We start from the raw sequence: 14,687 nt of genomic DNA on the forward strand, positions 1-14,687 counted from the left end.
GCCATGGTGGCAGAGGCAGCTTGTGACCTCTGGACTGCCCTCAGGGTCATTCTTGTCTTTTTTTTTTTTTTTTTAAGATATTATTTATTTATCTGACAGAGAGAGAGACACAGCGAGAGAGGGAACACAAGCAGGGGGAGTGGGAGAGGGAGAAGCAGGCTTCCCACTGAGCAGGGAGCCCGATGCGGGGCTTGATCCCAGGACCCTGGGATCATGACCTGAGCCGAAAGCAGACGCCCAACGACTGAGCCACCCAGGAGCCCCTCATTTGTTCCTTTTTATTCCTAATGGTTTTTCTGATTTTTTTGGACTAATGTTTATCACAGATAATACTTTATTCTTCATGGAACGAGCTTTTGGTTTTATTGATTTTCACTGTGTTTTTTAAAAAAGATTTATTTATTTGAGAGAGAGAGACACAACGAGAGAGGGAACACGAGCAGGGGGAGTGGAAGAGGGAGAAGCAGGCTCCTGGCCGAGCAGGGAGCCCGATGCGGGGCTCGATCCCAGGACCCAGGGACCATGACCTGAGCCGAAGGCAGACGCTTAACGACTGAGCCACCCAGGCGCCCCAGGGTCATTCTTGTCTTGCCTGAAGGAGAAGGCGTGCTCCCAGCTTGATGGCCCTGCTGTGCTGTCCCGCAGGATCCCAGAAGCCCACCAGTCTTCCTTCGTTTTGCCCCCTCTCTGGTCCCCTTGGTCTAAGTTGGCATTTCTGCTGCTACAAAATTCCTCCACCACGTGAGATGGGGCTGATGGGTCCAAGCCGTCCGACGGGAGGCTCTTCGCAGATCTTCCCTGCATAAGCTCGTTTCTATTCCTGGCTTCTGTGGAGAAGGCTGATCGGATCCTTAAGTGACACCCATAATCTCTTTCCCATTTTTCAAAGTGTAGACAGGCTGAGAATTTTCCAGCTCTTCAAGTTATGATTTCTTTTTCAATTTGTCTCTTTCCTCTTCCATTTCACTACAAATAGCAAGGAGAAACAAGGCCATGCCTCCATTTGCTTGTAAACCTCCCCAGCGATGCACCACCCTGATCACTCAGTAGTTTTGCTGTCCCCAAAACACTAGAACACACTTCAGCCAAGTTCAGTGCCACTTTTTGATGAGGACGGCCTTCCTCCAGTTTCCAGTCGCTGGTCCCTCACATCCGAGAACTTGTCGGGAGCACCTTTAGCGCCCATATTCCAGCAGCATCCTGTTGGGGATGCTACTCTCCATCTCTCCTCTTTTCTCGAGGAGCCCTCAAAAGAATTGTCTTTCATGTCTGTATTTCCAACAACAGTTTCTTCATGGCATTATAGGCTTTTTCTAACATTCTCCTCAAAACTCTTCCAGCTTCTACACATTTTCTAGTTCCGAAGCCACTTCCATATTTTTTAGGTATTTGTTACTTAGCAACCATGTCCCGGTACCAAAATCTGCATTGTTTTGCCAGGTCAGCCAAGAAAAGTACCACAGACCGGGCGGCTTATCAACAGGAATTTGTTTCCTCATAATTCTGAAGGCTCAGAGTCAGAGATCAGGCTGCTGGAAGGGTTGGCTCCTTCGGAGGCCTCCCTCCTTGGTGTGTAGATGGCTGCCTTCTCCCCGTGTCTTCATCTGGTCTTCCGGACTTGCGTCTCTGTCCTAATGTCCTCTTCTTATAAGGACATGAGTCATATTGGATTAGAGCCCACCCCAATGAGCCCATTTTAGCTTATTCATCTGTTTAAAGATCTTACCTCCCAATAGAGTCACATCCTGCGGTATTGGGGGTTAGGACCTCAGCACGAAGTTTTTGGGGGTTGGGGGCACATAACTGCGGCTCCACAGTGAGCCTTAAACACTTACTCACCACCTCCTAAGAGCTGACCCACATGCGTAGTGATGTCACTCTGTGGCTGTGTCCTACCCACCCCCTCCTTGCCAGCCCTTCGAGCGGCTGTTGTCCACTTGTCCCCTACTGGAGAGACGTGGGCCACGCGCTCACCGTGCCTCGCTCCTGGCATGTGGCTGTGGGGAGGGCAACACTTAAAATCGAGAGGTGCGGGGTGCCTGGGTGGCTCAGTTGGTTAAGCGTCCAACTCTTGACTTTGGCTCAGCTCGTGATCTCAGGGTGGTGAGATCGAGCCCCAGTCAGCGGGGAGTCTGCTTGAGATTCCTCTCCCTCTGCCCCTCCCCCCGTGCAGGCGCGTGCTCTCTCTCTCTCTTTCAAATGAAGAAATAAAATCTCTCAAATAAATAAGCAAAATCTTGAACAAAAAATCGAGAGGCGCTTAGCTGGCCCTCTTCTGAGGCCTGTGGTGCGGCTTCCGGGATGTGTGATGGCCGGCCTGACGCCTCTCCCCTTCCCACCCCCACGGGAACCTTCCACTGAGAACTCAGAGTCTCCATCGCCCATCGCCCATCACCTGGGCGGCCCGGTTCCGGTGCCCCTTCCCTCTGGGGCCCACACGTGCCCACAAGGCCGCAGGGGAAACCACGGTGGCTCGTGGCAGCTGTGCCCGGGGCCCAGAGGGAGGCGCTCTGCCTGATGCATCCTGTGAGGCGAGCCCACTGTGCCCATTTCGCAGACCCCGGTCAGTGACACAGGCGGCAATGTGGAAATGCCATCTCTCCAGTCCTGAGGCCTCACCTTTCACTCATGTGAAGTCCCCTGGGCGAACCGTCCCTCCGCCAGGCCTCGGGGGGCATCCATTGGCCTACCCCACCGCAGCTCTGCACCCGGGCTCCGCGCTCCCCCTTAACCCCCTCCGGCCCCAGCCCCTCCCTCCGCGGCTCCCGGCGGCCACCCCCCCCCTCCACGGGGCGAGGACGAGGACGGATGTGTGTGCTGTGCCAGTAAACTTTGGGCTTGGCTTCTGGGGGTGTCCGTTTCCCCCATGGTGAAATGGGGGAACAACTGCTCTGTGGGCTGTGAAGGTGACTTGGAGGGCGGCGCCTTTATTCCAGGGTCTGGCAAGTCACAGGGGGGGTCTTGGGGTCCCCCAGTACCTCCTTCCTCTTGCCTTCCTTGCTTCCCCTCACGCCTGACTCCCTGTCCTTAACCTTCAGTCCCACCTGGCAGCCAACAGAGGCGTTGGAGGGAGGCTACATTCCACCCCTTCCCCGCCCCCCCCACCCCGCAGGCCCGCGGGCCGAGCTAGTCCGCGCAAGGCAGGCTTGGACACAATGGGTTCCTGGATGAGGGCAGGCCCGGGCCGTCGGGAAACACCTCCCTCTCCCTTAGCAGGGGCACTTCTCCCAAGTCCTTTTTCTAGTTCCTTGCTCACTGGGCCATCTTCTGCTCCCTGTATCTCCCATGTGCCTCCAATATGGAGAGAAGTTGGTCGGAAAATCCCAGCCCCTTACAGCCCACATGTCATAGGTTCAACCGGTGCTTGGGCGTTCTGAGGACCAGGTGGTTCCCCTGCAGCCCCTCCTGGGCCCCCTGGGCCCCCTGGCCCACTCGCCCAACGCATTCACTAGCCGTTATCTCTCAAGAGAAATGCAAAGTCAGTGACTAGGAGTCTCAGGGTGCTTGGCTCACACAAGTCTGTCCTCAAGGGGCACCTCTTCCCACTTGGCCTTTGGAATCAGGGTGGGAGCCCAGGTATGGGGTCAATGTCAGATTCCCCTCCGCCTCGGTCTGCCTCCCACGCCATTTCCAGCTGATGCTGCAGCAAGGAGACAGAGGCCCTGAAGCTGAGGGATGGTCCCAGATCACAGACGTTGCTCACAGATGTCATCCACACTGAGGTTCTTAGAATTCAGGGGATCCAGAAACTTTGATGGGGAAAAAAATGACATCTTTATTTCCACGAACCTCCAATTGAATATAAAACTGGGAACTCTATCATCAGTTAAAAAAAAAAAAATCAGAGATATTTCCATATTACATTAATTATTGCAGATTTTTCAAAATGTTCACACTCATCACGACTTTGAAATTACAGTAGCTATTAGATAGGAGGCCTAGTTATTTAATGCATTGAGAAGCTCACTTATTATAAAAATATTTTGATAACTGTGTCTCAGTCTAATTAGTTGTCTCTGTAATCCCAGGCCATGTGTTTTAGTCATTTGAAAACCTCAGAGGAAACCCCATGTTGCCAGCAGACATCAGGGAAGCCGGAAGCCACCGCTCAGCAAGGATGCGGGAATCCTGCGACCGCGGGGCTGCCCCACCTGTCTAGCTGCTTCCAGAATTCCTTCGGAGATGGCAAACGTGGTGGGTGCCGTGGCGTCCAATGGGTAGCTGGCCCCTACCTGTCCTCCTTGCCAGCAGAACCCAAGTCCGTGATGGAGGATGACGGCCCCAGGGGAGGACAGCTGCTGGCTGGCTACGCACCTGAGCGCCTGGTTCTGGGCGGCGGGGCCTGAGAGGTCAGCGGGAGTGGGGTGCTCATGGGAAAGATGTGTCTTCTCTAAGGACAGGAAGGAAAGAAGGAAAAGAGAAAGGAGAAAGGAAGGAAGGCAGGGCAAGGAAGATAGGAGAGAGGGAGAGGAAGAGAAGGAAGGAAGGAAGGGAGGGGAGAAAGCCAGGAGCGGGAGGGGCAGAGGCGGGGGCGGGGGGTGGGGGTGGTCAGGCAGAAAGCCGCTCGTTTTGTTCCCGGACAACGTCAAGCCCCGGGATTGACCTGGAACCCTGTCACCTTTGGATTCCTTGTTATACAAGACAGGAAATGTCTCTTTTAATTTAAACCGCACGTAATTGAGATTTCTCACGCTCAACTCCAAGTGCTCCACCAGAGAATCTTCTGCAGTTCGAGAGCAACATGACAGCTCATTGCTGTAAGTTCGTCAGCGAGCCTGCATCGGCCACGCTGAGGTCTCACGTGTGGGCCCTCGGATGGCGACCCCGCCCCCAGACAGTTCTCCACGCAGCACCGAGGAGGCCTGCGCCGTTGTTGAGGCAATCTTTATTCTCATAACTGCGTTCAAGGTCTGGTTCAAAGTCTGGCTTCCCCGCGGGTGTAACGTGGGGTGAGGCCCACGATGGTCTATTTTGCAGCCCTGTCCCACTGCGGGCACCCCAGGCTGGGGTCCGGGCCCCCAGGGGCTCAGGCGGGGACTGCTGAGCCATCTCTCATTACTGCTTTGGGACCCTCCGGCCCTACTGTTTTTTGGAAACGATGTGTACCATTTGCAGCACGCATAATACAGAAAATCAAATGCCTACACATTGTATTATTAGTAAACTGGTTAGGAATAGTAATAAATTGGTCTAAGAAGAGAATTTTCTTTTTTTCTTTTAGGTAGGTCCATGGACAGAACAGAGCATGAGACGAGATTTTATTTTTCTGGCTGAGTATTTTTTAAAAATGTGGAATGTACTGCAGAATCAAATAGCTGAGTCAGGTTACACACTTTACTATAAAAAGTGTTGCAAATCTGATCCTCTCTGCTCCAGTCCAGAGCTCATAGAGCACCCCTCCCCCTGTATCAGCCGAAACTCCTTCCAGAGCATTTGGGAGCCCACACCTGACTCGACTACCCAGTCGCGTCTCTGCAAAGCCCCCACTTGGAGCCTGCAGAGCACCTGTCCTCTTGCTTGGTGTTGAACATTTCCTCCCCTGCTGGGTCTTCAGGATGGTGAGGACCACACAGAGTTTTTTCAATAAATAAACTTTTCCCTGATGCCAAGGCAGGACCCCCCCCCTCCTCCCCACACATTCCTAAAGCACTCTGAGGGACACTGCACAATTATGCTAAGAGCTCTCTTTCTCACATGGCAGGAGAACCTTGTTTTTGGTTGTCTCAGATAATGGGGGCAAGAGGACGCAGAAATGTGGTCTCTGGAACATGAAAACACCTTGTCCGGGCTAGTGTTTTCAGGGCCCCTCCTGGCACCCAGTCCCCATCCAAACTGCCAAATAAGGAATAGGCCACTGTAGTGTTTTCTTGATACGCCTGTGGGGTTTTTCAAAGGCAGGCATTTTAAAAGGCTGAGGATGAGGGGAAGGACCTCAGCCAGTCTCAGATAGCACTGGTAAGCCCCCGATAACTGGCAAACAAGTATATGGATCTTAAATACCGTAAAAGCTGTGAAAATATTTGCCCCTTTCCCCCACCGTGGTTTGGGGTGCAGGCCCTGAGTGCCGAGGGCTGACTCCAGGTGAGCACTCAGGAGTGGCGTGACCTTGAGCAGGTTAGCCCCTGACCTTGAGGAGGTGAAGGGCTTCAAGCGGCAGGCTCCCGGGCCAGCTGGGAAAGGCAGCCCGTCACAATGTCTTGCAGGTACCGTGAGTGGGTGAGGAGAACGCCTTCCAGGGCTTGGCGCGGTGCCTGGCACATCATCAACACCCCACAAATGATAATGGTTAATATGACAAATAAGAATAAACAGCACGAGGGCAGAGCAGCAAAAAGCGAGTGCTTTTTAAAAGTGCGATAAAAAAATAAGTAAATAAAATAAAAGTGCGATAAGGAATGGTCATTGAGCAGGGCCCCCAGAGAGGACAGACGGTCTCCCCTGCCCTCAAACGCTAGTCACCCCCTCCGGTAAAGCACCAAGGACGACCACAGCCACCGCCGGAGAGCGTTATCTATAAAGTATCTTCTCTTTATTTAAGTTAAACAATTTTCAAGGATGGTTTCCATCTATAAAATGGACAAAGTACAAGCTCTGTACAGCAGTTCTTTTTAAAAATCAACTGGAAAAAAAATTACCAAACTATATTTTGAATTTGCAAAACATACTCACAGAGACCATCATTTTAGCTTTGATGAAGACATAAGAAAGACCACCACAGAGAGGACAACTAGCTTCGCCACGCTTTGCTCAAAGGGCTCTTAGGAAAGAATCTGTACTTGTAAAAACAGGAGTGAGAGGGTGGGATCGTCCCGATGACTAAGAGATAATGCAACCGCAGTAAGTCACTTTGGCACACTGTTGTCTTGTAAACATAGCTCACCTCCAGGGAGCCCTCCCAGCCCCACTTCTGCTCACAACGCCCGCCCACGGGGTCCGAGGCCGCCAGCCCCCCCCCCCCCCAGCCCCAGCTCAGGGACGGGGAGCGACCCCAGCGGGGCCGGGTGGGCCCGTCCCCATGGTACAAGCTCGATGAGAGTTCTGGGTGGGCGGGGGTATGTGGGGGAAGGACTCATCAAGAACCTGACTCGAATTTGTTTTACATCAAAGCCAAATTTGTTTGCTAGCCATGGGGTACTTTTTGCAAACACTGGCAGTGGCTCACAGGGGACAGGGCCTTATGATGGGACCCAGGTGCTCGGGCTGAGTCCGGTTCCTCCTGCCCCACCTGCATTCAACAGCCTTGCACAGGTACCTGGCCCTCACCCCGGGGCCTCCCTGTAGTCAGACCAGCCTCCGAAGACACAGGTGTGCACAGGTAATCCCGCTGTGGCCTCCCTGTCCACTGAAGGTACATCCGGTTGCTGGGCAGAGGGCAAAAAGGAAGCCGCAGGACAGTCCCTGAGCCATGCCTCTACACCCGATCCCGGTGACCTAGAGCAAACACACGTGGGCCTTTTGCAGCGAAGGAAGAAAGACCAATAGCGTCCCCTTGCCTAGAAGAAACGGGCAGGGAACAGAGTGGCACTTCGCAGAATCTTCTGGGGCCAATTCTCACTCTGTGACCCCCCCGGGCCCTCCCCGAAGGGGCCTGAGGATGTGCATCTCTGATGCACGTCCCACTCCGCAGCAGCTGGGGGTGGCCTGGGGTGGCCAGCCTCTGTGAGACCGCATGTGTGCAGGAGGGCCACTCCGTAGGGGGCCGGGCACTGCCCTGTCACGGCATGCGGGGCCACTGCAAAGGCAAGGCGGGCTCTGCAGGGACATTGCTGGGCACCTCACCCTGTCACGACTTAGTTCCTAACTGGCTTGTGGTTATACTGATCTCTGCTTCCTAACGCACACGCCTCCTGTGTTGTGTCCAGAATCCTCCATGTCAGCTGATCAGGCATTGGATGGTTTCCGCCCCTCCCAACTCTTGACCCAATGCCCCATGACCCAAAGCAGACACCTGGGCCTGGGAGGGACGGTGTGGGCAGGCCAGATTCCAGAGCCCAGGGACCAGCTCATGGGACACTCACGATTCGCCCAATGCCAGCCTAGGACAGCTTCCTACTGTCGCCTACTGGGAGCTGGGAGGCTGCTGGGTTTTTGTTTTTTCCCTAAGAGAAAAGAAATTTAATTCAAAAAGACCCAAAGTAATGTCTGTCAAAATAAGTAGCCCATCCAGGTTTCCAGATACCAAGGGCACAGAAGGTGGATGCCCACACTTAGCAGTGACTCCCAAGCTGAACCCGACAGAGGTGCCCGGGCTGAGGCTGGCAGTCCGCAACCCCTCCCCTCAGGACCCCTAGCCTCCTGGAGCCCAGCGACAGGGAAGCCCCGAGCGACCCCGTAGCACCTGCTCACTGATGGGGTTCCGGGGGGGCAACAGAGCCCGCCTTCCCCACCCCCCCAAGGGCCCCCCTCCCTCTTCCTTCTGGCCGTGAACTAACTGTTGTGTGGGCAATTTACAAGACGAGGACAACCTAAGAAACCATAGGGAACTGACCGTACATTCTTTCTTTATATATATTTATATTTAGTGTCCCACCATAGAAAAGTTCATATTCAAATAGAGCAAGGACGTCACGTGGAAGAGGGGGCCTGTGCTGGGAGGACAGCTGGGAACAGAGGAGCAGGGACGGGGAATACAACGTAAACCTGCAAAATGACTTGGTTCGCTGTTGTGGAAACCAGACGTGATTTCGATGGGATCAAAAATGGAGATTTCAAAAGAGTTCTCCTCGCGGTGACGCAGCAACAGCCCCCCTTCCGCCCTCCCTGCCCCGCACTGGTCCGCGCTGGGGCGGCGCCTTGGCCGTCCTGGGGGGCGGGCGGCCGCGGCCTCGGAGGAGGGGCCTGGCCGCCTCCCGGGGGGCGAGGAGAGCGGTTCTCTTTCCGGGCCTCTTCGGTGTCCGCCCAGGCCCCGTGCCTCGCACAAGTTCTCCGACTTTCAGACCATGATGGAATACTGAGGTATATAGTTTCGCAGAAAGTTTAAGAAACGTAATCAAGAACGTGACCTCCAGACTCAGCCGGCGTGGGGGCCGGGCTGCCGCGGCCCGGCGGGCTCCGCCTACTGCTGCAGGTTGAGCGTGAACTTCCACTGCTGAGACAGGGCGGGGCCGCACACCTCCACGCTCAGGCCCCCGTTCCTGGCCGCGCGGCTGTCCAGACACAGGTTGCTGCCCACGTGCCGCAGCTTGGAGTTGCCCTCGATCTGTTCCCACTTCTGCAGGAGACAGGAGAGTGCCTTACGATCACGGCACACACAAAACCGCACGGTACACATCCATTTGCGGGGTCTCCTAGCTACACTAAAAACAAAAAAAACCAAGCCTTTTTTTTTTTTGGTGGTGGTGGCCGGGGTTTTGGGGGTGGGGGTGGGGGGTGGGGTTCTGATCATAACGGAGGAGTTACCCACTGCCCCAAGACAAAGCAGCTCCAGGGCCAGCTGAGCGTCCAGGGAAAGAAACCTATGCTCTCTGCCTTGGTTTGCAACACAAAACTTCCTTTCTGGGCTGCTAGGGGCCGTGTGCCCTGCCCCACCTCTTCCCTCCTTTGGCTGTCCCCTCATCCAAGCACCAGTGCTCTGGGCACCTGCCCGTCCTCGGTCATCAGGGCAAAGACTTGAGGTAGGGAGTCTCTTGTCGGCAACGTGCATTCATCCACAAGAAGGCCTCCTCTGATGCTATTTCACCTCCAGGAAGGAGCCCCAGGAAGCTGAGCCAGCTCAGAGATGACCCCAATCCTGTCCCTGGCTAGTGGAAGGCAGCCCTGCCCGGAGCCCGTGGCCTGGGCACCTCCACGCTCCCACTTAGGGCCTTAGGCTCAATTAAACTAGGGGAATGGTGTCAGGTTAAACGAGAGGGAAAGAGATGCCTGAGTGGACAGAATATCATGTTGAGGAACCCGTCTCTATACTGTGTGATTTTCTCTACTAGTCTGTGAGCTCCTTGGTGGGTGTGAGAAACCTGTCTCAGCCACCCCAGGGGCCCCCAGTGCTCTGCGCGGCAGGGACCAAGCAGTATTTGCTCAGTTCCAAATGTGACTCTTATAAAGCACAGGGTATAACGTCTCCTTATTCGAGTGTGGACACCCTTCCCCCACCAAGACCAAACCCATCAACCAACCCAACCTCAACCAACCAGCTAACCAAATTCAATCAGCCAACCAACCAACTCACCAATCAACTAACTAATCAACCAACCAAACAAGAAAACAAAGCCCACAGCCTAGCCTAAACGAAGTCTGAGGCTCCCTCACCCCGTTGTTCACCCCCATGTAAAAATCTCTAATGTTTGTTCTTTAAAAGAAAAAAAAACTATCACACTTTTTTCTCCCAAAAGCTCTCCCTTCATTAATATAGTCTGTGATTCTAATTAATTTTTTACACTGTGTGCACTAAAGCTCCTTTCCGTAAGTATTTTTGCAAATCCTTTTGACACCGTGGAATTGCATTCTCTTCCTGCTGTCTCCTTTCCCCTCTGACTCTGCAAATGCACACAAAACACGACCCACAGACGTGCCTGGAAACCAAATACTCCAACTGGCAAGACGGTGCAGCTTTGAGATAAAATTAGCTGAGAAGCCTCCTCTCAAAGGGCAAATGGATGGGGAGGGGAAGGAGGCAGAGCGAGGCAGAAGGCCCTGGCGCCCCGAGAGCCGGCCTTCTGCACAAGAACAGGAGGCTGGGATGTTCTCGTAAGGACCCTATGATACTCATTCAGGCCGCCCGCTAACCTGGAGCTTCTGCCAACGGTGAAAGTCAGCGCAATCAGATGAGCACGGGGAGGTCACTGCTGCCTGCCCATCATCCCTCCTCTCCGGTTCCCTGGCTGTCAGTCAGTCCTCACGCTGGTCTCCTCCATTGTCATGTAAAGTGTGTATGCGCAGCCAACAGCCCTGTGTCGCTCTGAGTGGCCAGGAATCAGGCCTGACAAAGAATGTGGAATGAATGGAATCTAATTCCCTTCTCTGGAGGGGCTCGGCCTGTCAGGTGTCAAAGCCTCAGCTAAATGCAAGGTCTTTAAAAAAAAAATAACCAAACTCCAGCTCTGGCTCTAATCATGGGTCAGATTTCTGGGCCATCGAGGCTCTACTGAAACAGCCCCCACACGGCTCTGCACCGGGTGAAGTCTTGGGGTCAGAAGAGCTGTTTGCAGGACGTTTCCACCCCGTGCTGTGAGCCTCTCGGGGGCATCAGTTATGCTTCCCAAGAACTGGGATGGCACCAGGGACGCCTGTCAGCTCTGGAAACAAGGCAAACTCCTACTGAACTCCTCCAGAGATTAAGTGTCCATCAGAAACCAGGCTGGGGGTCTGCAACGTAGGGGACAGGGGGCACCCCACGAGCAGGCCAGGGATGGACAGATGCAAGCATTTCCCAACAACCGGGATCTAAGCCAGGCACCTGGTCCCGGCCTCGGTCCTCCCAGGTGACACTGGAGAGGAGGCGCTGACTCTGTGGGTCTCAGCCTCCCCTTTGGTGAAATCCGTCTTGGACTAGAAGCCTACTCAGGCTCCTGGCTCTGGTAGGCTCTGTGCCTCAGTTTCTCTACACCCATCTATCTCATAAAAAGAGACTGTACGAGGATAAGTCAGTCTCCACTCATTGGCACGCTGGAAGGTCCTTTCGTGGCTGCATTTCTATTTCTGACACTAGTCACCACTCCCCCATGGCTCAAGAAAGGGCTTGCCTCCAAGTTACCACGGGGGCTTATGTCAGAGAAGGTAAAAACAATCCGAACTGTTTGGAAAAAGTAATATATACACACACATACTTGACAGAGAGAGTGTGTGCATATAAGGTCTCATCTGCTTGAACTTTTATACTCATTTAGCATTTTTATAAATTTAAAAAGCAAAAATATTTAATGAGTAAATAAGAACACGCAATTTTTCTTTGAAACATCCGGTGGCATGGAAAGAATGAGAATGTCATCAGAAATAAGCAACATCAGACCACCGGCTTAAGAAATAGAGATCTTTCCTTCAGGGCTGTGGGTTTACCAGCACAGAATGAAATGAAACAGAATGAAAACAGCTCCCTTTGGTGATGTGGTTATGAACCTCGCTTTCTTTTCTAGTACTTATTTGTAGGTCAGTGTTTCGCTGACTTCTCAGTGGGCCCCGCGCCTGGGCCAAGTTCTCTGCCCGCTGTGGCTGGCCGCTGCCACACCCCTGCTTGGCCCCCGGGGCTTCCGCAATTCTGTGCAGAAGCCGTGAGCGGGCTGTGCCTCCCCGCTCCCGGGCCTGAGGTCTCTGCCTCCACACACAGGGGGTCTGATGAGGCAGAACGTGATGGGGTTTCAGGCATCCCGCCCAGCACTCAGACGCACACGTGCACGGCCCCGGCCCCCGGGCCTCTCCCGCGTTCACGGGCATCACCAAACACTTTCAGGATGCCCATGTACGAGTGGCTGCTACAAAGAAGCTTCTGAAGAAGGGACCAGCAGCACTGCTTACCTGCACCTGGAGGTGCTGGGAGCCCCTACCGAGGCCCTCAGCCTGGAGAAGGTGCTTACACACCTTCGTAGGAGCTGAACATACAAATGAGGCCCCTTCCTCTCCAGTGTGGCTAGAGGGTGAGGCCCAGATATAAAGAGATCAATCAAGAAGGTACTGGAGGGGGCCCTGGGTGGCTCAGTCAGACCTCCGACTCGTGATTTCAGCTGGGTCCTGATCTCGGGGTCGTGGGGTCGAGCCCAGGGTTGGGTTGCATGCTCAGCGGGGAGTCGGCTTGGGATTCTCCCTCTCTCTCTGCCCCTCTCCCTGCTGATGCTTTCTGTCTCTTTAAAATAGATGAATAGGGGCGCCTGGGTGGCTCGGTTGGTTAAGCGACTGCCTTCGGCTCAGGTCATGATCCTGGAGTCCCGGGATCGAGTCCCGCGTCGGGCTCCCTGCTCGGCAGGGAGTCTGCTTCTCCCTCTGACCCTCCCCCCTCTCATGTGTGCTCTCTCTCTCTCAAATAAATAAAATTTAAAAAAAATAAAATAAAATAAAATAAAATAGATGAATAAATGTTTAAAGAAAAAAAGAAGTTATGGAACGACATAACCCGGGATGGGGGGACTTACGGTGGAGCCGCCCACAGGGGACAGGCCAGAAGGCACGCTGCCCAGAGCCGGTGCACGCGGGCGGCACAGGGCCTTCCGAGTGCCCACAGCCCGCACGGAGCACGAACGCCCCGACCGCACGCTCACCCAGCATGGGATTCACGGAGCGCCTGCTGCGCGCCAGGAGCTCCCGGCGCGGCAGGAGACAGCGGACAGCCGGAGCCGAGGTCCAACAGGGCAGCGGGATGGGACAAAGCAGCGCTGCGGTCAAGGCCGCGGTGGGGGGTGGGGCGCAGGAAGGCCGGGCTGAGGGGCAGGGGCGCCCTACCTGTCTGGTGTCGTTCTCTCGGCAGCCCTGCAGCTTTATGACAGAGCCGGGTGCCCGGTCCACCACCGTCAGGCACAAGTCCATGTGCTTCACCGACTTCTCCTTCGTCAAGGCCCATTCCTGGAGCACAACAGCGGAGGTCAGGGCTGCGCCACACGCAGGGCTGTGAGTGACGGGGCCCCGAGAGGGAAAGGGTCATGCTGCTAAACGGAGACTCCGAGCCCCCAGCCAACGCAGGGCTGACACACGACTTCTTACCGAAGGGCAAATCTCCACCTGGGGGTGCCAGCGTAGCACCAAGTTCACTGACTGATGTGACGGAAGGGCTTTGAGAACACGAGTAACTAAGATAAACAGTGTGAACTATTTTAGCCCCTGGTGCAAATCTGAGCGCCATACCCAGTTTTCTACCACGAAAGGTGACCTGGAAACAAAGTGGCCCATGCGTGGATCCCCCAAGGTAGACAGTTCAGGGTCGACTTTTCCACCTGCATTATTTTGGAAGACTCTGCCCCCCTGCAGGTGTGGTTTGGAAACAGCCTTTATGAATGTGGATTGTAATGTGTGAAAATGATAAATTATACATGGCCCATTTAAGCAAAATATGCAGCACGTAACCTTACTACTGAGCAGTGAGTTGACTGGCTGATGCTCACAAAGGTCTGAGATCCCTAAATCTGTGTACTTACACACACACCCCTTGTGCTAACACCAGGCGCCTACTGTGTGCTGGGCACCACTGTATGCCCCACCAGAGGCTGTTATTACCCCCATTTACAGATGGGAAAACTGAGCCATGATCAAATAGAAACACACACACACACACGTACACACACCCTTAAGGGCTGAGAGCACAACCATTTATTCTGAGTGCTAAATAAGACAGTCTTAAAAGGGCAGGAAGCCAGAGAATGGAGAAGATGGATGAGCGAGGCCCCAGGCAGAAAGTTCTGGGCGGGGCCATGGGTGGGACAGGAGGAGGTAGCTTCCGACCTTCACTCTAGGACCTGACCCTCTCAAAGGGGTAAATACCCAAGCGAGCCCTGAGGATCCAGAAGCAGCCAAGCGTCTTCCAACCCAGAATTCCACCTGGACACACTCCCTACCACCGTGTCCCTTTCTGCTATCTGCCCAGGAAAGCTGCTACGACTCAGCCATCCTTCCAGCGACCGTCCACGGCGCCCTGCAGTGCCTCAGGTGCTCTCCCAGGGCCCAGCCCACGGCGGTGAACAGACAGTCAAGGCCCCGACCTCATGGGGCTGGCTCTCCAGTGGGGAGAATGGCTCACCCATGAATAAATGTATTATCTAACTTTAGGCGCT

The 14,687-nt window shown here is 54.3% G+C and overlaps 1 protein-coding gene across 1 annotated transcript in view; it reads right to left on the reverse strand.

The window, feature by feature from the left end:
- Nucleotides 1-6,510: 6,510 nt before the first annotated feature.
- Nucleotides 6,511-14,687, reverse strand: part of GALNT2 (polypeptide N-acetylgalactosaminyltransferase 2) — a 183,489-nt gene continuing 175,312 nt past the window's right edge. The window contains exons 15-16 of the mRNA XM_021696126.1: nt 13,366-13,485; nt 6,511-9,211 (exon numbers count right to left, since the gene is read on the reverse strand). Coding sequence (XP_021551801.1) covers nt 9,056-9,211; nt 13,366-13,485 — 276 coding nt within the window. The 3' untranslated portion in view covers nt 6,511-9,055. The remainder of the gene's footprint in view (nt 9,212-13,365; nt 13,486-14,687) is intronic.

Source organism: Neomonachus schauinslandi, chromosome 6, assembly GCF_002201575.2.
Source record: "Neomonachus schauinslandi chromosome 6, ASM220157v2, whole genome shotgun sequence".
Lineage (NCBI taxonomy): Eukaryota > Metazoa > Chordata > Mammalia > Carnivora > Phocidae > Neomonachus > Neomonachus schauinslandi.